Consider the following 24,019-nt stretch of genomic DNA (forward strand, 5'->3'; position numbering starts at 1 on the left):
ACTTAATTCTGTAGGTAGTGTTGAGTTAGGAAAGCAGTCCCTGAATGGTGGTCCCTGAAAAAAAGTCTGCATCCTCATTTTTCTGAAGAACCATTGGAAAGAAAAAGAAAATACCTATTTACTCCTTAGAATAAGCCCTTTAGTCTGAGTGGATTTATTCATAGATTTGTTGTTGTTATATCTATGCTTACACAATGAGGTAAAATCAATTCCTTTATCCATGCCTGAAAAGTGAATCTATAAAACCAATCAAAAACAAGAAATGAAGGTATTCAGAGGTTGATATTATAATGACAAATTACCTACCCAAAATTCTTGAGCTATCATGATCAAAGATAAGACGCTCCTTCCTATTGTTACTTTCAAGGAACCAATCAAAAATCCCAAATACATAGAGTCCAGAAAATCATAAAAAGTAATTGGAAAGGGGTCACTTAAAGGCAAGAAAAAAGAGGTAATGAGAAAGGGCATGTGTTGGGTCCACACTATCGGGGAATGATGATTGAAAATGGTCTCCTGCTGTCCAGAAATGGTCTTTCTTTTAAATATTTTTTTAAGAGTGAGAGAGAGCACACATGAGAGAATGCAAGCAGGGTAAGAGCAGAGGGAGAAGGGAAGAGAGAATCCCAAGCAGGCTCCACACCCAGCATGGAGCCTGTCACAGGGCTCAGTCTCACAACCATGAGATCATGACCTGAGTTGAAACCAAGAGTTGGAGACTCAAACAACTGAGCCACCCAGGTGCCCCTAGAAATGGTCTTTAACTTAACCATATGCAAACTTGGAATGAAAGGATGAGAGAATGGGGTGGAGGTGGGGGAGTCAACAAAACAAAGCGATCAGAGAGGCAGAGCATGTATGCAGGAGATGATTAACAACAAGTCATTAAAAGTGGACACTGACCAAGCACCCGTCATGTCCCAGACACATGCACTAAGTACTTCACAGAGAACCATCTTAATGTCCCACATTTGTAAGAAGGCACACCTATCTCTTTTTACAAACGAGAAAACGAGGCCCAGAGTGATTTGGGAATTTGTTCGAGGGAACCTAACAAGTCAACAGCAGAGCTGGACTTAAACCCTGGTCTTTCTGACCTGAAGCCTGACTTCTCTGTAACCACTTTGCTATTTGCTTTATATTAATACTTCAGCAGCATTGTGGGTTCTCTAATGAATAAGATTTTCTGGAAAGTAAGTTACCCAGCGTAGGGAAATGCTAAGGTAAGACCAGCCGCAAGCCCAGAGAAGGTTTCCTCTCATTAGAGCTCTTGGGTCCTGGGATGTGAAGTACATGAGCCTGGCTGCTTAGCACAGAAGCTGCAGAAAGGGCAGGGCCTTGGGTTCCCCTTTCCTCCTATGCAGCCCCAGGAAAACCTTTCTCTCTCTGAGAACTCCGGATGCTGTAACCACTTGGGCTCCTTCTGGCTCTTTAAAATCCTAGGATTTTATCAGGTAATTTATGTGCTTTCTGAGTAAGGGCAGGAGGATGGGGGATAGGTGCATCTCCCTTCAAAGCCAGGAATGAAGAATGTAAGGCGTTGAATACACCGGAAAGGGAAACAGGCAGGAGGAGAAGACCCATGAAAAGATCCGATCACTAACTAAGATTAGGAATTTTCTGACTTGGATAGGATTCCCAACAGGAAGATCTAAATGCAAAATCTAAATGGGATCCCACTGTTCGGTGAAGGTTTGACACTGGGAAATGAATTTCGTGCAAACAAGACCTTCCCTGGACTTGTGCAGTGCCTCTGAGGGACAGGAGGTCACTGACTACTTCTTCTTTTTTTAAAATGTATTTTTGTTTATTTATTTTTGAGAGAGAGACAGCGCGAGCCGGGGGGAGGGGGGTGGCAGAGAGAGAGGGAGATACAGAATCCAAAGCAGGCTCCAGGCTCTGAGCTAGCTGTCAGCACAGAGCCTGATGCAGAGCTCGAACCCATGAACTGTGAGATCATGACCTGAGCCGAAGCCGGATGCTTAACTGACTGAGTCACCCAGGCGCTCCTGTCACTCACTACTTCTGAAGACTTTATAGCAGGCTGGATCAGCGAAGTCAGTAAGCAAGCATTTCACTGCAGAAAAATAACGGAGTCAGAAAAACTGAATAGGAAAGCCTCCTTAATAGGTCCTTCTAAACACTGACCTCGGAATTCTGGTTTGTGTTGGTTTGTTCCAACAAAAGGAACTCTCAAAGAAGAGCTCTTGTCCATGCCCATCCCAAGTGGAAATAGGACACTCACCCTGGCACTTGTCATGGAAAAGACCTCTCCCTTCCCTATGAAAGGACACCTAAACCTTCAGAGATATTAAAAGGAATTCTAGAAGAAGAAGTTGTAAGATAAGCTTCTGTAAAGTACAGTGCTGAATACCACACGCAGACATCCGGGGTTTTCACGAGCTCTGAAATACATGCAGAGCCTTAATACAAGGATGAGCAGATAAAAACACTTGGAACTTACTCTTTGTTCATGCCTTCAAGTAGAACGGCTGCAATCCTTTTTAACCTGTTTGCAAGCTCAGGAAGGCCTTCTGTAAGAGCACCCACCATATTGTTGGTAATTAGGGACAGGCAGGCAATAATTTTCAATTGATTCAGCTTTTCTGTCAGTTCCTGAAGACGTGCTCCATCTGTCATGAGTGTCTAGCATATTTATTTTAAATGTAAAAATAGAAAGGGAAGCTCAATACCATGAAAATATAAAACAAGCAATGTTACATCCAAACTCCCATTTCATATGATTTCAGGAAAGTCATTAAACCACACGCAACACTAGACAGACGAGCTGATACACAGATAGAACTGAAGAATTAAGATATTGGGGAACATAAGGGAAGAAAAAAATCACTCACCTCTGGCAACTCTTTCTTCTGATAGTCCCACTGTAACAGTTTTAAATAACTGTTATTTAGCACCAGCGTAGGGCTCAGGCTTGGCTTAGAGCTATTTTCAGCCCCAGGAGTTAAGGGTGTCTCAGAAAGAGAAAGTAGTTCTTCATTTACAGATTCTTTTATCCATTCTGTAGTTTGATCAAGAGCATCTGAAAGTGAAAAGGCCACATATTTGTCCTACAGCTGACAGATCCCTCCATGTGTGCATTCTACATGACAGACGTCACGTTAGGAGTTGGGCATGAATGAAAAGACAGGTACACCCCTTTAAGGAGCTTCAAGCCCAGATGGGGAGACGGAGCCGTGAACTAACAATTACAGCAGATCTAATAAATGCTAGAAGGCACATGGAAGTGGGGAGAGCAGAGGTTGTCCAGGACAGACTCTAAGGAAGAGCTCTATGACTGATGCCTGAAGATACAAGACAGACAGAGGACGGAGCTGTCACTCCAGGACAGGCAAATGGCGCATACAAAATCCCAGAAAAGTGACAGAATATGGCACAATCTGGATGCCACAGGCAAATCTGTATCGCTGGCCCATAGAAAACCAGGGGAAAGAGAGTGGTAGCAGGTGGCATTGGATGAGTAGGCAGGAGCCAGCTTGCACGCAGCCTTGAATTTTGTGCAGAGAAGATAGACTAAAAGCATTGCTTATTAAAAGGGGTGCTGGAACCCCTGAGTGTCTGATTTAGAGCCATGTCTAAAGTACAAGCACACACTTTACTTTCAACCCAGTTCTAAGGTTTCCCAGGAGAAACAATTGACTTTTTATACCACATTTCTTATAACACTGTATGTTTAGTAGAATTTATAAGGTGGAAACTGCTTTTAAAAAATGCAGTATGAACACAGGTGCAGAATTTTTTTAGAGCACCAGAGAATGAAATAAAGAATAATGACCCTGAAATTCTTCCTCAGGCCCAGCGCCTGAACAGGGGTAATTTATGAGCAGCTCCATTTGCCACACTGGAGCAACACCACCCCCGAGTTTCACGACTTCGTTTCTCCTCAGTTGGCAAATGTTGTTCTTGGTTTTTTCAAATTCTGTTCATAAAGATGCAAAAGACTTATAGTCATTTATTTAAAAGATATCCAACGGGGGAGGGGAAGAGGAAATCTTCATGGATATAATTACAACGTGGCATTAATGAGTATTTATACAGCACTCTTAATCATTTACAGCTGACACATTTAAAAGCCCATATAGTTATCTCAAACAAAAGCAACAGTGTACCACAGTGGTTCTCAATAGTGGCTGATTTTAGAATCACCTGGGGAGCTTTAAAAAGAAAAAAAGATCTTGCGCACGGCTCCCAGAGATTCTGATTTAATCAGTCTGAGATGGGGCTCAGGCATCTGTGTTTAATCACTCCAGGTGATCCTAGTCCACAGTCAGAATTGAGTATGACTGGTAAAACAGAAAGAGCACAAGTCCAGAGTGAAACATGTTTTCCTCGAAGGCATCTGCAGTTAGCACGCCCAACGGCCAGCACACTGAACCTTCTATGTAGCTCCAAAAGCGAGGTCAACCCCATAAGACACCTCTACCCTTGGTTTTTCACGTGGGCAGTAATTCTCTCCATTCACTCACTTATTCAATGATCACTGAGCATCTAATATACACTAGGTACCGTACTAAATGCCAGGGACTCACAGATGAGTAAACATGTTCCCTGCACCAAAGAAGTTCTTAGTCTACTAGGAAGGAGAAACACTAGAACAAGCAATGGCTTTATAGGCACACTTACCTAAGAATTTCCCAAGATCTATGGAGACAGCACCTGATTTCACTCCCCACCAATACATGCTCCTGGTTTCCTGCCAGAGAGGCTTGGCCTAACCCCCCTGAAACTATCTTTGGTTCTCTAAATCTAAATCCTGCCAGTCCTTACCGGCCTGGCCCAGATCTCTCCTCCTGTGGGAAGCCTTTCTTGGTCATATGGACGCATCCTTCTCTCTCCCTTCTCAGAGCACCCATCTTTGAATTTCTGATCTGGCTGTCATTTCCCTTAAATAGCTGAACTAAAAACCAGCTTCTTTGTTGTTGTTTTTTAATTGTCATTAACGTTTCATGTGCCTTCATATCAATTTCATCTTACTAGTGAGATCACAGAGAGTCCAACTTATGATCTTTATTTTTTATTTCTTTTTCCCTTGACTTAATTCATACCACAACTTGACAGGTACGTGAAATGTGGCTCTGTTTTGGGAGACCCATTGGCTGTGGAAACTACTTGGGTATCTTCTCATTGGCACCTGTCACATAGTGGGTGCTCAAAAACCTCTGCTCTCTGTGGCTGTATGAGAGACCTGGTAGGTTTCCATTGTATTTCCCCATCTCTGGAAGTAACCACAGGCTTAGGGAATGGCCCATATAGTCTCCACAGGCCTGTTGTTACCTTTGCTTTCCCACTGTGATCCAGTAAAGTGTTTACTAATGTCCACAGTGCAAGGTGTTTCTTGTAAACTCTGTCAGAAAACAGAAAAGGGAATACTTCTTGATTCATTTTATAAGGCCAGCTTTGCCCTGATACCAAAATCAGGCAAAGGCATTATAAGGAAATTATAGAATGATCTCTTTCTAAAAATATAGATGCAAAAATCCTTAAGGAAGCATTAGTAAGATAAAGTACTAGCATGGTAAAGTAATACACCATGAGTAAGGGGTGGTAAAAACATCTCAGGATTGCAAGGTTCATTTAACATTAGAAAAATATTGGGGCACCTGGGTGGCTCAGTTGGTTGAGCATTTGGTTTTGGTGTAGGTTATGATCTCACAGTTTTCTCTCAGAGTTCAAGCCCTGCATCAGGCTCTGCGCTAAGCCTGCTTGGGATTCTCTCTCCCTCTCTCTCTCTCCCCCTCCCCAACTCATACTAGCTCTGCCTCTCTCAAAATAAATAAATAAACTTAAAAAAAGAAAAATATCAGTCACTGTAATTCAGCACATTAACATAATAAAGGAGAAAAAAAATGATCATTTCAGTATACCGAAAAAGCATGTGACCAAATTTAACATGTGACCTATTTAGATAAAAATTCTCAGCAAACTAGAACTAGAGCTTCCTCAATACAGAAAAGGACATCCATGAGAAGCTGCAGCTAACTTCAAACCTAAGAGTCAAACAATGGGGGTACCTGGGTGGCTCAGTCTGTTAAGCATCTGGCTTCGGCTCAGGTCATGATCTCACAGTTTGTGGGTTCAAGCCCTGTGTCAGGCTCTGTGCTGACAGCTAGCTCGGAGCCTGAAGCCTGCTTCAGATTCTGTATCTCCCTCTCTCTCTGACCCTCCCCTGCTCACGCTGTCTCTCTCTGTCTCTCAAAAATAAATAAAAAAGTGTAAAAAAAAAAAAAAGAATCAAACAATGAACATTCTTCCCCTAGAAAAGCCAGAATGCCCTCTATTATTGAACATCTGATTGGATGTCCTAGTCAGCGCAATAAGGCAAGAAAAAGAAATAAAAGACACACAGGCTTTTAAAAGAAGTAAAACTGTCTTTATTTGCCGCCAGTGTGATTATAGATATTGAAAACCCTAAGGAATATTCTAAAAAACTACTAGAATTAATAAGTTAATTTAGCAAGTTCTTGGGATAAAGTCAATTTTCAAAAGTCAATTACATTTCTATATATTAGAAAATAAAAATCTTATGAAATACCATTTATAACAGCATCAAAGAACATAAAATAAATGAGATTAAATGTAACATGATAAGTACAAGACTGGTACACCAAAATTAAAATGTATTGCTGAGACAAATTAGGTTTAGGTAGAGATACCTAGTTCACAAACTAGTAGAATCCCTATTATTAAGATGTCAATTCAACATAATTCCAGTCACCATCCCAGCTGGCAGTTTTGCAGAAACTGATAAACTAGTTAAAAATATACATGGAAATTCAAAGGACCTATCATAGACAAAACGATTTTGAAAAACCACAAACATGTAAGACTAATACTACCTGATTTCAAGACAGCCTCAATAATCAAGATTGTGTAGTACTGGCTAAGAGAAGACACATAGATCACCAGAATAGAATAGAATCGAATTAAAAAAATGAAGTGAAGGGGCACCTGGGTGGCTCATTTGGTTAAGCACTGACTCTTGATTTTGGCTCAGGTCATGATCTCACTGTTCATGGGAGAGAGTCCCGTGTCAGGCTCTGTGCTGATAGAGCAAAGCCTGCTTGGGATTTCTCTCTCTCCCTCTTTCTCTGCCCCTCCTGCTCTCTCTATTTAAATATTTAAGCAAGTATTTTTTAAAAAAATGATATGTGCTACAACATGGGTAAATCTTGAATATATTATACAAATGAGAGAAGTCAGACACAAGAAAGCCAACATTGTATGATTTGTCTTATATAAAATGTCCATAATTGGCAAATCCATAGAGAAGAGAGAAAGAAAGTAGACCAGTGACTGTCAAAGGCTAAGGGAAGCGGGGAATGGGAAGCCGGTTATGAGTATGGGGTTTCTTCATAAGGTGATAAAATCTTTTGGAATTAAATACTGATGATGGTTGTATAACCATATACTAAAAAACACTGAATTAAACACTTTAAAAAATTAGTTATGGTATGCAAATTGTATCTCAATTTAAAAAAAGAATGAAGAGTTTAGAAATAGACCACCATAATTATATAGTCAGTTGATTTTCAACAAAGTTGCCAAAGCAGTCAAGAGAGAAAAGATGGTCTTTTTTTTTTTTTCAGTAAATGGTGCTAGAATTAGATATACCTATGGAAAAATGTGAACCTTGAAATATATTACCTTGAAATGCTTACTAAGCCTAATACTATAGAACTTCTAGAAGAAGACATTCAAGAAAATATTCATGACCTTGGGATATATAGAGATCTTGTAGATACACCATTAAATGCAGAAATAAAATAAAAATTTATAATGTGGAGTTCATCAAAATTAAAAACTTGTCTTTTTCAAAGGTTAGTGTTAAGAAAATGAAAAAGGCAAGTCACAGATAGGGGGAAATTTTCACAACACATAAATCTGATAAAGGATTTGTTTCCAGAATATATGGAGAGCTCTTCAATTCAGTAAGAAGACAACCCAATTGAACACAGGGCAAAAGATTTGAATGGACACTTCACATAAGAAGATAAATGGCTATTTTGCATATGAAAAGATGTTCAACATCATTCATCGTCAGTGAAATGTATGTTAGAACCACTGTGAGATACTACTTTCACACCCTCTATAAAGGATAACATTTAAGAGACTGATAATAACTAGTATTGGTGAGAATGTAAAGCAGTTGGAACTCTCATACCTTGATGGTGAGTATAAAACAGTACAACTACTTTGGAAAATAACTACCAGTGTCTTATAAAGTTAACCATATACTTAACATAATGACCCAGCCAATCCACTCATAGGTGGAAGAGAACTAGAAACATGTGCACCTACATAGACTGCTACACAAATGGTCACAGCTGCTTTATTCATAGCAGGCTAGAACCAGAGACAAGGCAGGTGTCCATCAACGGGTAAATGGACAAAGTACGGGACAATCCTAAAATAGGATACTTCTCAGTAATACAAACTATTGATACATACACAACACGGATGAATCTCAAACATCTTACGTTTAGTAAAAGAAGTTGGACAAAAAAGCGAATACAGAGTGTTGTTCCATTGAATGTGAAGTTCTAAAAGAGGCAAAGCTCATCTATAATAACGAAAATTTTATCAGTGTTTACCTTAATGGGGGAGGTTGACCACAAGAGTCAAAAGGGTTCTTTTCGGAGTGACAGAAATGCTTTATATCTTGTTTGTAGTCCTAGTTACAGGGGCATATTCCTTTGTCGAAATTCAGAACTACACACTTAAAGTGGGCACTTTTTTTTATTGCCTAAATAGCATACTCCTGAAGTTTTAAAAAGGGAGAATACAGGTTATGGATTGGCCAAATAAGTCACTGAATATAACCCTAGTAAACACAGGTTGAAGTTGCATAAAGCTTCATCAACACTAGACACACACAAACATTTATATTATGTAAGAGCCACGGGTTGCGCTATTTAGTGTTACACACAAATAGTAGTCAGGGGAGTGTCCCGTTTAGTATGAACGAGTTTAGTATTTGAGGCTTCCAAGATGGATGTATCGAGGGTGGTCAGATATAGATTCTTCAAGGAACACAATCCCCATCTCTGCTGACTTCTAATGTGGTACGTAATCTTGAACTCTGAGTGACCCCTAAAGAGGCAACAACTCCACATCCTGAATTTGGGGGATAGCCAGTACAGTTCTGAGCAGGCAGTATTCACATAAACTAAGAGAATGGTGCAGAATATGTGAATGGGAGCCCCTCATGTTGTGCAAAGATGGCTCGGCTCCCCTTTTCAATATCCTAGAAAATATTCAGACATACGACCCCAATTTTCAGTGAGAAGAATATAGTTATTTTGTCAATGACATCCACTCTTTTATGCCTAGCAACACCTCACCTCTCTTCTTTTGGTACTGATTTCTTTCTTTTTTTAAGTAGGCTCCACACCCAACCTGGGGCTTGAACTCATGACTTCCAGATCAACAGTCACATGCACTACAGACTGAGACAATCAGGTGTCCTTGGTACTGATTTCTTTGAGAAATCATTTTCCCTCTTTCCATGCTTTCTTTTGTGAATATCAATTAAGAGGCCCCTGACCAGGAAAGTCCCCTGACCCCCTGGGGGTTGGCCTACCTGAATCACATGCCCATCAGACTTTCCTGGGACCTGAAGGGTGACTATAGCATTCAAGGATGGGCCATTTTATTTTCTTTTTAGTTTTTTAAAAAATGTTTATTTATTTTTGAGAGAGAGAGTGCGCAGGGGAGGGACAGAGAGATATGGAGACAGGATCCGAAGCAGTCTTCAGGCTCAGCATTGAGCCTGACTTGGAGGCTCAAACCCACAAACCATGAGATCATGACCTGACCCGAAATCGGACACCTAACCGACTGAGCCACCCAGGCACCCCAAGGATGGCCTATTTTAAAGTACACATTAACAATTCTGATGATGGACCTGGGAACTTTCCCTTATTCTTTTCTGTCCAGATTCCTGATGCTCTCCTGGTTTCTGGCCTTGCTCAGACTCAGGTACTTAGCTTTTTTGTGAACTGCTCCTGTCCTTCCATTCACTTCCTTTGTTTTTTTGCTAAATCAGCCAGAATTAGTTTCTGCTGCTTGACACACAACCCAGCTGATGTAACACAAAAGTGAAAAATCAAAAGCAAGCAGCCAGAGCAGCAGCTTGGCTGAGTCTTGGCTTGGATGCGGGAGGCCTGGCTCCCGGTCCCGGCCGCACTACTCAGTAGGAGCTCGTGTGTTCGGGCAGCCCGCTGCCGAGCATCAGTTGCTCATCTTCAGAATGTTCCATTAGCAGTAGCCTCGTGTGCCAGGCAAAGACCGTCACAATGCCGCTTCATGCGTTTTTGTTATGTCCCACAGGAGTTTTGAAAGAATCACGTGAAATGAAGTTCTATGAGAATATTTTATCAGATATAAGATATTATCTAAATAAATAAAAACCTTTTCTTGCTGAGTGTCTTAGAAATTACCTGTGGTCTGGCCCCCTCAGGGTAATCTGCTACTCTTTCCATGGGAAACTGAGTTGTTGGACCTGATGTGGTCATCTTGTTGATGTTGTTACATGTGCCCAATCAGTGCCTAAGGCTTTCTTGGGTGTACGTTAAATCAGGCAGTTATATAAAGTCTCTCTGTTGGCAAAATAAAATCTTTTCTGAAGTCAATTCAGAAATCTAGAGGACTCCTCTGTGTTAATTTTCCAATACTTATTTTATAAAAATCACGTGCACAAAAAAGCCCAACTCTTTTGTCCTTCTGCATGTTCCTGTGAGGCTCTTATTTTGATATTAGGACACAGTGGCCGACTTTTGGCAGAGTGACTTGAGGATATAATTAACAGCTGACACACACTGCCTCCTGGACTCTTGGTTTCTCTGGGAACATATTTAGAGCTGGGCAATAATGACCTATATGCACAACTGGATATATTCTATTCTTAAATCTCTGGAAATATCCAGGTCAGTGTGAAAAATACAAATGCAGGTCACAAAGCCTGAGATATAAGGACAGAAACAAATCATTCAAGATGAGCAAAACTGTCATTCAGCACAATATTAAGGAATTCACTCCAAATGACAAGCTATCTTGATTCATGACATGGAGACATGTGCACACGTGTGTACATACACATGTACACAGGCACCCGAATGAAACCAACCAATAAAACCCTAGAAAGGAAAACACTGCTATGAACATAGTTACCATAGTTCAGGTTTCAGATTCAGGTTCTGTTTCTACTAATCTCTCTCTCCTTTTAGAGCTATAACAATATAGCCCTGAAGTCACAGAATTTTTGCTGTGGAAGGACCCCTGGAAGTCATCGAGTCATATCCACCACTCGGTGCTAGCGCCCCTGCTGGAGAGCCCCCCTAGATGGTTGGTACCTTATTTGAAGAGAGGCAGTGCTGCATAGCAGTTGAGGGTACAAGCTTTGGGGCAGAGACATGTGACCAGGCTTCAGCAGTGACCTCCAGTAAGTACCTTAACCTCAGTTTCTTCATTTATAAACAGTGAGAGATAATAGTACCAGTTTCATAGGGCTATTGTGAGGCTTGAATGGGCTAATCAGAGTGTTTGGCACATAGTAAGGACTTAGCATATAATAAGTGCTCAACAAAATGATAGCCAGCACTGAGTACTATTAGTAATAGAGAGGCCCATTCCAAATGTAAAACAGCTGTCACTGCTATAAAATGTCAAAACGGGCTGCTTGTTACTCCCAGCCATGGATCCTACTCTGCCCACAGAACTTAAAAGGCCTTGATTCAATATCCACAGGGAAGGTGATGCTCATGGCCATGTGTGTCCCGTCACCAAGCAGAACATGCACAGCTTCATGGATGGTTCCTCATATGACCCTTCATAACCCATGCCCCCTTCCCTGGACATGCTTCAGGCTCTTGAAGTCCCTTTAAAAGTGGCACCTGTTTGGCTTTGTTTACAATAAGGCTACCCTATTGACTATCTTGGCAGAAAAGCTCAGTCCAGTCGAGGTGGGATGAGGTGAATGGATCACTTAACAGCCTTATGTTGTGGTTAATTAAAGCCCAGAAGCCAGCAGTAAGAGTTTGCCAGTAAAGGAATCAGTCAGCCAGTTTTCTACCAGCTGGGCAACATCTGGCATCTCAGCTCCCTCACCCGTGAAATAAAGGGTACAACAGTACCTACTTAGCTGAGTAACTGCAAGGATTCATTGGGGTACTACTTTCTCTACTCTCTGTCTCTCTTGACCCCTCTTCCAGTCCAACTTTAATGCCACCAGTCCATTGAAACTGCTCCCATCAGGGGTACAAAGGATCCTCATGCACTCATATCTAATAGGGTCAACACTTGGCCTCATCTTTCTTGACCTCTTAGCAATACATGTCATAGCAAATCATGCCTTCGCGTCATAGTCTGGACACTTTCCTCATTTGTCCAACAGAACGTTACTCGCTCCTGGCTTCCTTCACTTCTCTGGCTGCTCTTTCACAATCACCTTTCCTAGATCCTTCCCTTCCTCTTGAGCTCTCCTCTTTCATAGTCCCCTTTTCTGGATCCATTTCCTCTTCTCAAGCTCTAGATGCTCTAGAGTCCCAGGTCAGGCCCCTTCAGTATCTACATTCACTCCCATGTAATCTCACGTGGTGCCATATTGAGGCTAAGAGTTTGAATGGTGCACACAGAGCACCTGGGTGAGTCCCGGCTCCATAAGTTACAAGCTGTATTATGGAGACAAGTGATCTAAACTCTCTGTGTCTCAGTTTCCTCATCTATAAAATGGGAAATAATTTCCAAAGTTGTTACAAAGATCAAATTAGTTAATATAGGTAGAATGCTTAGCATATAGTAAGCATTTTATACATGTTAACTATTATTCAGTTTTGTGGCTTGGCCTATCATAAATATACTGGTTAGTCCTGAATGTATAGCCCTAGTACCCACCACTCCCCTGAACTCTGACCCCTTATATCCAAACACCTACCTGACATGTCCATGGTGATGCCATATAAGATCTCAAAATTCATATACATAAACCTGAACCCTGATTGCGTACCACCTCCCTACCTGCCGTCCCCTAGTTGTCCCACTCACTAACAGCCATCACTGTCCAACCTGCTGCTCAAGTGAAAACCTTAGCACCATCCTTAACTCCTCTCCTTTCTCCCTCATCCAACTTCCAGCAAATCGCCTTGTTCCACTTTCAGAATAATCCAGAATCTAACCCTGTCTTCCTACTTCCACCACTGCCAGGTGGACCGTTATTTCTTGCACAAGCAATTACAATACCACCTACATGGTGCCCCTGTTTCCCTCTCCCGTATGATCTATTTTCTCTCTATCCAGGAGCCAGGGCAGTCTTTTTTTTTTTTTTCCTCCATAATATTTTATTGTCAAATTGTTTTCCATACAACACCCAGTGCTCTTCCCCTTAAGTGCCCTCCACCATCACCACTACCTCTTTAAAAACGAAAATCACACGTTGCTCTCCTGTTCAAAACTCTCCAATGACTTCTTGTCACACTTGGAATAAACTCTAAGCTCTCACTTCCTAGCAAGGCTCTGTATGACCTGCCTTTGTCTACCTCCCAGCCTCGTCTTCTCCCACTCTCTCCCTGCCTGCCCCACTCCAGCCGCACTGTGTGCGGTATGTCTGTCCAACTTCATGCACATGCTTCTGCTTCGGCACCTCTATACCTGCAGCTCCCTCTGGCTGGAATGTTGTTCTCTCACATCTTCATATGCCCCTTCCTCCTCCCTTTGCAAACTCTGCTCAGATGTTCCTTCCTAGAGAGGTCTTCCCAGGCTACCATGTCTGAAGATAACACCACTTCCCCCACTCCTGCCCCATTGCTGTCTTCCCTTTTCCTACTGCCTTTCTTCATAGCACTTAACACATCTGACAATACATGTTTATTTGTCTGTCATGCCTATTAGAATGTCAGCTCTGCAGAGGTCACAACATTGTTTTGCCGCAGCACCTAAGCAGTGTCTGTCTGGGGCACAGCAAGTGCTCAATAAATAAATATATATGTTTAATGCATAAAGAAATGAATGGTGCTTGGCCCAGTTCTTGGGACCCAGCAAATAGCTATAAATTTGTGATATCGATTTTAGAAGTTAAAAAAATGTTTAACAGGAAAGTCAAAATTCTTTAGTGACACTCCTTAAGATACCAAAATATAACACATCATATTTCCACTTAGTTTCAATATATGCACATTATATTGTACTTACTTGGAGTTTCTTCTAAAATTTCTTGGAACTTGGTTCTCTCATAATCCACCAACTGGCGTTGAAGATGCGGTCTAAGACTCCTAATTGTAAAATTGACCATGTCCATTTTCATGAGGTCCAGGACATGAAATATTTGTCTAAAAATTTTAAAGTTAAAATAGTTAGAGAGGTGACTAAGAAATTAAGCTGAAATTCATTAACTGTGATCTATTATACAGGTTGGAAGATATCAACATCCCCCAAATAGTTTTGAAGTTCCAACTGGCATTGGCAAGGTCACTTTTCATAGAAGACATTACACATGCATTCCAAATGTATTCTTCACAGATCTCGAGAGTATTTGCTTTAGCAAACACAGTACCTCCAGCTGATCCATTACACTCAGCAGTGAACTGATAGACACTAAGAAGCATAAACAACGAGTCTTAACATTGAGATAAAGATTCAAGAAGGAATTTTCATTGGAAAGCCCTAAAATTTTGAGGAGTCTGTACATAGTGTACTTGGTTCCTACTCCTAAGGGAATGTGGCAGGGGTGGGGAGAAAAGAAAAAGGACAGGGAAGCAAGGCACAGGGGAAAAAAAATACTTGAGTCTTGAACTGGGCACACCTGGGCTCAAAGGCAGCCTTACCACTGACCAGCTTAAGTTACTCAGTCTCTGTGCAAGTTTCCTCATCTGTGCAAGAAGAGGCAAGATGGGTCTTGGACGGATGTCGTAGAGAATCAATGAGATGATGAATGAATGAATGCATAATGGAGGGAACAGTGGTACCCAGTTGGTGCTCAATATATGGCCAAGATGAAGAACACAGATTTGATACCACACATGGGTAATAAGATAATTCAAAGCATGGATTCTGCAACTGAAGAGTCAGTATGCTAGAGCTGAACACAACTCTATGGACACATACAGCCCATTTTACAGATGGGGAAAAGTGCGACTTTGAGAGGTTATCAACTTGTGCAAGGGAGTAAAGTAAGTTACCTGCTATATGCAAACCAGTTTCTTCCTCCTATCTTTCCAATTACATAAAACTTAATTTTCGATGTGGCTGTATTCACAAAAAGGGGTGGGGGGAGAAAAGTTCTTCTCATTGGTGAAAACTATTACAGACTCCCCTTTCCTCTGTGATCACAAAGACCTTATTGTTTACACAGCCAGAATTAGATCCTTACAATTTTAAAGTATACCTCATTTCCTCAGAGAGCCAGGGGCAGAGACGGTTAGCTGACCACCAAAGGTCTGTGCTCTTTTTCCACAGTGCATATTTGTGGCTAGGGAAATGTATTTCCAGACGGCGACCACATTTCCCAGGCCCCCTTCAAACTAGGTGGGACCATGGGACTGGTTACAGTCGGTGGAATGTGGCTCTTCTGGGCTGAGGTGGCTAAATAAACACTGGGTACGCCTTCCCCATGATCTCTTCCCCATTCACTAGCTGAATGTACAGGACTCCAAGGGCCTTGGGCAATGGTGGGGCCAAGGATAGAAGGAGCCTGGGTCCCCAAATGACATGTGGAAGGCCGCCTGACCAAGAACTCCTGATTCAGATCGTGACACAAGTAAAAAACTTATACTGGTTACATCACCAAGAATTCCGGGTTTATGTGTCATAGCAGCTAGCATTACCCTAACTAATAAAGACGTCTTCCTAGATCCTTGACTGAATTAGGTCCCTCTGCTAGAAGCTCTGTGAATCCCCAGTACCTCCCCTCCCATAGCACTTACCACAACTGCAATTCCTTGTTCGAGGTCTGTCTTCCCATTAGACTGTAAACTCCCTGGGGTCAGAGGCTGTATCTGTCTTTTTCCTCACTGCATCTCCCGGGCCCAGCACACACCGGCTAACTACTCTGTTAGGTCGTTCTATCTGAAAACCCTACGTACCCAGTAAGTGATTGACTTGCTCCTTGCTTCTCTGGTTTTCTTCTAGAGTCAAGGATCCTTTGGAGACCAGGTATTATTCTGTGTTCCTCAATCCCCACACTCCCCTTTTGAATGAACTCAAAGGTACTCTCAGAAAATGCAAGCAGCGAGTGCCTGGGTGGCTCAGTCGGTTAAGCATCCGACTTCGACTCAGGTCATGATCTCATAGTTTGTGAGTTCAAGCCCCCGGTTGGGCTCTGCGCTGACAGCTTGAAGCCTGGCGCCTGCTTCGGATTCTGTCTCCCCCCCTCTCTCCACAGCTTGTGCTCTCTCTCTCAGAAAAATAAAGAGGTGAACAAAAAAAAAAAAGAAAGAAAATGCAAGAAGCAAAAGTACTAACCTCAACACCTCCACGATGTCATTGGTAGCCTTTAGCTCTCTGATGTCGTCATCTCGCACGGGAGCACAGAGCTTTCCCATTGTACTGATGACGTAGTTGGCCAGGCCTTGGATGTCAACAGCACTATGCTCAGCCTGCTGCCGGATTAGGTCTGTGTCTAAAACTTCACAGATCTGGTTGCGAAGCCGGTTGCCGCCAGGAGTCAGAAAAGAGAGGAGAATCTACACAGGGAAAGGAAAGAAAAGTCACCGGCATTCTTACATGAATGAGGGTTGTCATTTTTTATTTCAGTGTCTAGGTGACCGAGCTCTTTGTCCATATTTTAATGCCCTGGATGCCACAGAAGTTTACACTGACTGGTGGTGGGTCAGAGGAGCATTCCAGTGTCTCAGGTTTACCTTCTGGATTAAAGCCTCCATCCACCCCACCACTGCTCATGGAAAGTTACAGAAACTATCAGAATGAGAGCAACTGGTAAGGATGCAGTATTACCGAGATAACTTCAAAAAGTTTATAAATAAACCATGTTGCACATCACAGCTCCAAAAGAACCCTTCAAAGAAAAGCAAATGGAGGGGCTCCTGGTGGCTCAGTCGGTTAAGTGTCCGGCTTCAGCTCAGGTCCTGATCTCCCAGCTTGTGAGTTCAAGTCCGCGTCAGGCTCTGTGCTGACAGCTCAGAGCCTGGAGCCTGCCTTGGATTCTGCGTCTCCCTCTCTCTCTGCCCCTCTCCCATTTGCATTCTGTCTCTCTCTCTCTCTCAAAAATAAACATTAAAAAAAAATTAAGAGCAAATGGTAACACTTCATGGCTATGTTATATATTTAATATATAAAATATTTATTATATATTCTATAAGCAACCTATCCTGAGTATTCACCACACAGCACACACTGTGCTTATGCACACAGCACACGGTCAGGAGTATGGGCTCGGAGCCAGAGTGCTTCAGTTCAAATCCCTCTCCAGCCCTCAAAGCTGGGAAACCGTGGGAAAGTGAGGGAGCTCGGTTCCTTTTTATTCAGTAAGAGTAACAGTGGTAACTACCTCACAGCATTAGAGTAACGATAAATGAATAATCCAGCATATGGTATAGAGCAAGGGCTTTGTGAATGTTCACTAAAACTCTGTTATATCATTTAATTCTGACAGTTCTTGGGACACTAAGACTTAAGGAGGGGAAAGCCGTCGCTAAGCCCATCGCTGAACCAGGTTTCCAGCTCCTGAGTCTGTGCCCTTACCTGCCCTGACCACCGCTCCGTGTGCTGCTTGTCACCCTGTGCCCCCTCCACTGCCCGGGCTCTCTTGCCTCCACACCGCCCCAGGAAGTGCATTTCGGAAAACACCCTTCCCATGACCAGACTCACTCAGTTTTCCAAAAAGTATCTCCAACGCTCTTTGGAGGACATGAAAACAGTCTTCGGGGGAAAACGTTACTAATTAATACAGACAGCATCAACTTGCCTCTCTGATTTCTTCAAACAGTTTGATGGCATGTTCATACTCAGGAGGCTCAGCATTCAGTTCTGACTGCAAGACGTCCCAGAAGGCCTGGTGGACAATGTTCTTCACTCGACTCGCCAAGCTACAGGAAGGAAATGAAGTGTTTTAAAAAATAAGCAGTATTTTTCCTGATTATAAATGTGCTCATTGTAGAAATCTTACAAAACGCAGGGAAAAAAAACACCAGAGAATGAAAATGGCCCATAATCTCATTTCAATCTTTTGACATATTTCCTGTGTTCATGCATGTTTTTATATGGTTGAGAATAATCAATAGGTATATTATACACGTGTCATTTAATATTCTGTCCTAAGAGTTTCCCCTAGGCTTTAAAAATATCTTCTTGGTACAGCTTTCAAGAAGTTCTTAAAATTCTATCTTCAGGAGATGCCATAATTTACCCAGCTACTCCTTAGAAGTTTAGATGTGGTCTACGTGTTCGGTTTGAGATGGCAAAGTTGCTCTTTCCTCAACAGCTGAAGTTTCCTTGCACGGAATAGAACGGATTGGCCCTGAGGAGACCAGCGTGGGAAAGGCTGCCAAGTGCAGCTTCGATGTCCCATTTACAGTCAGCCAGACCAAACTGCTGAAACAGGAACCTTCCTAAGGAAGAGCTCACAAGAGAAGAGGCGGCCACTTTGCCTCACCCCTTATGCCAGTGGCCTAAAACAGGTGCACATTTAAATACACATCCCTCCTGAACTCCTACACCATTTGGCAACAGTTTCAAGAAAAGGACATATTTCCCTGCTCTGGGCTTACTTATGTGTCTCCTTTCTCTACACGGCACACATCTCTCCTGGGCAGAGGCCATAACTTCTTCTAAGTACCTGCCGCTGTACCTAGCACGATACCCGGCATGCAGTGAGCGTTTGATGAATACATGGTAAATGAGTTAGTAATTTGATAGTTGTGTGCATCTCCAGATTTTTCTTTTTGGACTATAAATAGCTAAACATACAATAATGCTATGAGAAACTGAAATTAGCTCTCTGAGGAGTGTGAGTTAAAATTGCTTCCATAACTGCAAATGTTACATTCTACTCAGCAACTTTAAATGTTAACACTTACTCTAGTTGCCCGACTAGATGCACTCAACACAAATGCTATTTCTAACACTGACCCTCCCGAGCAACCACAGAACAGTGAGAAAGGCAAACCCTGCTGGGCTGGACTTTCTCTCTTGACTTTACAAGCCTTATGTACGTGGCTTGAATGGATTGACCAAGAATGAGCTATAACTTTATGGCTCCTGCAGGCACATCAGAGTTTAAATGTAAGGTTTCCTAAAGGCTGAAAGATACGTTTTATCTTTTTAATTTTCTGGAGGATGGTGGTGGGGTGGAGAATGAGATCAATCAAATCATTTATAAGCTTTCTTACTAGGTATCAGAAATCAGACATATTTTGCCAAGTCTTTCTCCCCCAAAGACAATATTTAGTAAAATATGAGAGTCAGCCATATTCTAAAAAGTAATAATTTGGCCATTTGTGGAAAGTCATCTGCAAAATCAACAGCTCATAATATCCTATTTCACTTTTAAGTAAAATTAATTGTCCTAAGTTTGCATTTTGCTTTTCTTGCTCACATTTTCCAGCTAAGGCAGAAGAGGAAGGAAAGAGCATTCCTATTTCCCTTAGTATCAAAATACTTATGTTCCAGGCACTCAAATGCCCATGAGCACGCATTTGAAGTATTTTAGTCCCCATCACATTCTTGGGGAACGTGAGGCTCAGAAATGGGCTCAGCAGTGCCAGGATTTAAATCTAGAGTCTGTCTGATCCTAAACTGCCTTTGCTATGGCCTGTATTCACAACTCTTGAATTTAAAGCACAAATACTCCCACACTGTTAACTTCAAACATTCATTTTTATTAATCAGTCAATAAATGTTTATAGAGCATCCAACATGTACCAGGCCCTGTTTTAGGTGCTGTGGTTACTATAGTAAAAAAGAAAGCTGTCTGCTTTCAAAAAGCTTATTTGTTGGCAGGGACAGAAAGACAAAAACAAAACACATTAAAAATGAATAAGGCAATTTCAGAACCATGAGGAAGACGCATAAGACAGTGCGGTTCATAGTGATGGAGAGGGTGCTGGCTTCACCGGGAGGTGGGAGAATGCTTCTCTGGCACAGTGACCTTTGAGTTGAGACTTGAATGGGGAGGAAAAAAGCAGCCAATGAAAATCTAGGGGAACGACACTAAAAACGGGGGAAGGACAGAGTCCCTGGGACAGGATCGAGCCGGTGTGCTCCGAGGTCAGCAAGAAAGCTGGTTTGGTGGAAGTACAGCAAGAAGGAGGGACAGCAGTAAAAGGCACGGCTGGGAAGGGGGACCTTGCTGCCACACGCCAGGATCTGTAGTAGTTTGGGTTTCTTATTCTAAGTGTAATAGAAAACCACTGAAGGATCTTAAGCAAAGAAATGACCTTTTCTGAGTAACCCTTTAGAATGATCACTCTGGCTATGGCGTGAATGGAGAGGATAGACTAGGGGTTCAACTAATTAGGACTGGCCCGGGGGTGCAGCAGTAGAGCTGGTATGAGGGATCGTGGTGAAAGGGAGTCACCATAGAAAACCAAACAGATACACCTATTTTGGCTGGTGATCTTAAAAAAATATTATTAACTACTATTATGAATAATATCCCCAGGAGCAGAAGGGCTACAATCTACATTTTATTTATTTATTTATTTTTATTATTATTATTATTTTACTTTATAAAGTTTCATATTTTTTAACATATGCAATTATTTTCCATCCTTTACAATACAGTAGTTGCAATGACACTCAAAACAGAAAAGCAAAGTAAAAAATCAATCTACATTTTAAAGAAGGAAAATTATTGTTTGCTATTCTCCTGCTTTAAAACAAATAAGCATAAGAGCTCTAAACAGAATCAAGTATTACATGTTGTCGTAATTGATAGAAGGAATGCCTCTGGGTTTATAAACGATACTGTGAGGTTGAGGATTTACTGCCACTATTCATGAGCTAACTTTGCCTCTAAAGATGATCTGCCTGTAGTTATGGCCTCAAGTCTTTTCTCTTCTTTGTCCCAGGGGATTTATGAGCCAACAAGTCAGAGAGGCTGAGGTAGGATACAGGGTGTGGCTCTAACTAGGGGTCCCTGGGTTTCGGGGAGGAGCGGGGGCTGAGGGTAACCAGGGGTGCCCATGTAGTTGTGATTCCTACCTCCAGATGCTTCTGGATCACCTGTTCTTTGCCCTTTGGCAGCTCAGCTACATTTATTTATCTTTCACAATCTGAGTATCAGGGTTTTTTTTAAGTCTATCTGCAAACATTTCTTGAGCATGTACTATATGTCAGGCATTCTGCTAGGAAATAGGGATACAGCAGCAAACGATATAGACATAGTTCCTCCATTAATGGTGTTTTGCTCACAGGGGAGAGACAGACACTGAACATAGTCTTCTTACAAAAGGAGGCAGAGGGGGCAACAGGTGTCTTTAGGAAGGGGACTTAATGTGGTCTCATGTGCCCAGGAGTGTCAGGAAAAGCTTTCCACAGGAAGTGACATACACACTGAGTTCTAAAGACTATGGGTAACACGTGCCCCAGAGAAATGGTTTTAAAAACAATTTGTTAGAGAACTAACCAACGTTTACTCCCTGTGGATATTTACAAGACTTCTAGGAATTGGTGTGAATGTGTGTGTGTGTGTGTGTGTGAGAGAGAGAGAGAGAGAGACAGAGAGACAGAGAGACAGAGAATCTGCAGCTCGGTTCACACACCACAAATGTCTCCGGGTTACCTGTTCTCAGGGAGGGCATCTTGTTTCAATTGAAAGTTCTCATTGACAGCAATTTCGTGAGCAAGTGTCATGTTTGATAAGTTCCTTGCTGCAGCCATTACTTCGTCAAACGTTACTACCCTGGGAGGGCTTGTTGCTGAAAGAAAAACAAAATCCAGTTCGGGCCATGGAGGAAGAGCTGTCATCCAATGAAGCCTCCAGATGTAGACACAGTCTAGTTTGTCCCAACACACATGCAGTTTTACAATTAAGAATACATACTAACTTGGCTAGGCTCCTCTGCTTACTTACTGTAGAAGACTTCAACAATTTAAGAACTCCTTTGATAGTTTCAGTTACTCTATTGATAAAAAAATTCTCAAATGTTTTAGAGACTATCATTAACAGAAGCGATTATAAGTTACTTTTATTAAATCACCTTATATTTTAGTAGCTATTTATATCTGCATTTATTATACGTACTATGCAAGAACTTGATAAGACTATTTTTATTCTGTAATTCAGAAGTCATTAATTTAAGCACACTCAAAATGAAATAACTAATTTCTTAAAACTGTAACTTCTAAAAGTATAGGCAGTATAGCATAATGTTTGGGTTTGGTTCCTATTTTTGCCAATTGGTAGTTATCATATGACTTTACTAAAGTATAACATACTACCTCGTAGGGCTGCCTTAAAGTGATTAAATAAGATAATTTAAGTAAAGAAGAACATAGTAAGAACTTAATAAATATAGATAATTAAAGTTAGTTGGGTAAACTGGGTAATCTACTTTTCATTCAGAAGTAGTAAATAAAAAATTATTCTGATTATTTCTAAAGATTATTCTAGAAAATTTTTCTAATAAATCATGTATTTTAAAAATGACTGTTGGAACTCTTACTTTCAATTAATTAAAAATATTAACTCAAACAACAGTACTGACTGGCAATATTTTACTACCTAAAATAATTTTTAAAAGAAGAGGAGAAGGAGGAAGAAAAGGAAGACCATATGGAAGAAAAGAAGGAAGAAGAGGAAAAATGGTGATATAAGGAATTAGCGAAGTCCCTCATCAAGATGCCTACGTACCCTGTTAGAGGCATCAACCCCATATATATAATATCAAAAAAATGAGAAAAAGCACAGAAAGCTGGGTGACTGCTAGTAAATTCTTTTCTCTATTCTCTGGCTCATTAAGATTCTTTTCAAAAATGTCTGTACTCTGGGGTCTAGTAATCCAATTATATCCAAAGGAATTCCTGGAAAGGCTTTATGCAGCATAAACACTATTTGTAACAGCCAAAAAAAAAAAAAAAAAAAAAAGGAAATTAACTAAATGTCCAATGATAAATCAATGGTTAAATAAATTAGTGGTATATTCATCTGATGAAGTAGTTTTAAATGGTTTTTTTTTAAAAAAATAAAATGTTTTTTTATTTGAGAGAGAGAGAGAACAGAGGAGAGGGGCAGAGGGAGAGGAAAACTTAAGCAGTGTCCATGCTCAATGCTAAGCCCGACGTGGAGCTTGACCCCATGAACCATGAGATCATGACCTGAGCCAACATTAAGAGTCAGATTTAATTATAATTCTAAGTGAAAACAGTCTACACCTACATATACACATATGTCGATGTGAAAAATGAACTTGACAAAGTGCCACCAGCTGTCGCCTTTGGGTGACACTACAGGCAAAGTCTTCTTTTCTCTATACTCATGTACTTTCCTCATGTTTTAAAAATGGGATTGTACAAATTTAAATACAAATGAACACACTTTTTGAAGGGGAGATTTGATTATATTAAATATCAGTTGTTTCTTTCTGCATTTGCTTTGACTATTTAAGATGCTACATTTCCAGGGCATCTGGGTGGCTCAGTCGGTCAAGTGTCCAGCTTCAGCTGAGGTCATGATCTCACGGTTCATGGGTTCGAGCCCCGTGTCGGGCTCAGTGTTGGCAGCTAGCTCAGAGCCTGGAGCCTGCTTCAGATTCTGTATCTCCCTCTCTCTCTGACCCTCCCCTGCTCATGCTGTCTCTCTCTGTCTCTCAAAAATAAATAAAAAACATTAAAAAAAGTTTTTTAAAAAGATGCTACATTTTCTATACAAAATTGTCAATTAAAAAGCTAAAAAAGAAAAAGAAAAAAACACTTGCTTTACACCCCTTTAGCTTTCACACACAAAAAAGGAAAAAGGTGTCTCCCTCACTGTGGCTAGTTTTTAACTCCTTCTTACATCCCTACGGGCACCTTTCTGGGGTGATTTGCACAACAGTTTTTGAAATAAGCA

At 41.3% G+C, this 24,019-nt stretch overlaps 1 protein-coding gene across 4 annotated transcripts in view; it reads right to left on the reverse strand.

Moving 5' to 3' along the window:
- Window positions 1-24,019, reverse strand: part of TCP11L2 (t-complex 11 like 2) — a 41,454-nt gene that overhangs the window by 7,653 nt on the left and 9,782 nt on the right. For all 4 annotated transcript variants that reach the window (XM_029954174.1, XM_029954176.1, XM_029954173.1 and 1 more), the window contains 6 exons: window positions 21,752-21,887; window positions 17,936-18,056; window positions 16,474-16,694; window positions 14,206-14,342; window positions 2,856-3,043; window positions 2,465-2,646 (listed from right to left, as the gene is read on the reverse strand). In XM_029954174.1, coding sequence (XP_029810034.1) covers window positions 2,465-2,646; window positions 2,856-3,043; window positions 14,206-14,342; window positions 16,474-16,694; window positions 17,936-18,056; window positions 21,752-21,887 — 985 coding nt within the window. The remainder of the gene's footprint in view (window positions 1-2,464; window positions 2,647-2,855; window positions 3,044-14,205; window positions 14,343-16,473; window positions 16,695-17,935; window positions 18,057-21,751; window positions 21,888-24,019) is intronic.

The sequence above is a fragment of the Suricata suricatta genome, chromosome 10 (assembly GCF_006229205.1).
Source record: "Suricata suricatta isolate VVHF042 chromosome 10, meerkat_22Aug2017_6uvM2_HiC, whole genome shotgun sequence".
NCBI lineage: Eukaryota > Metazoa > Chordata > Mammalia > Carnivora > Herpestidae > Suricata > Suricata suricatta.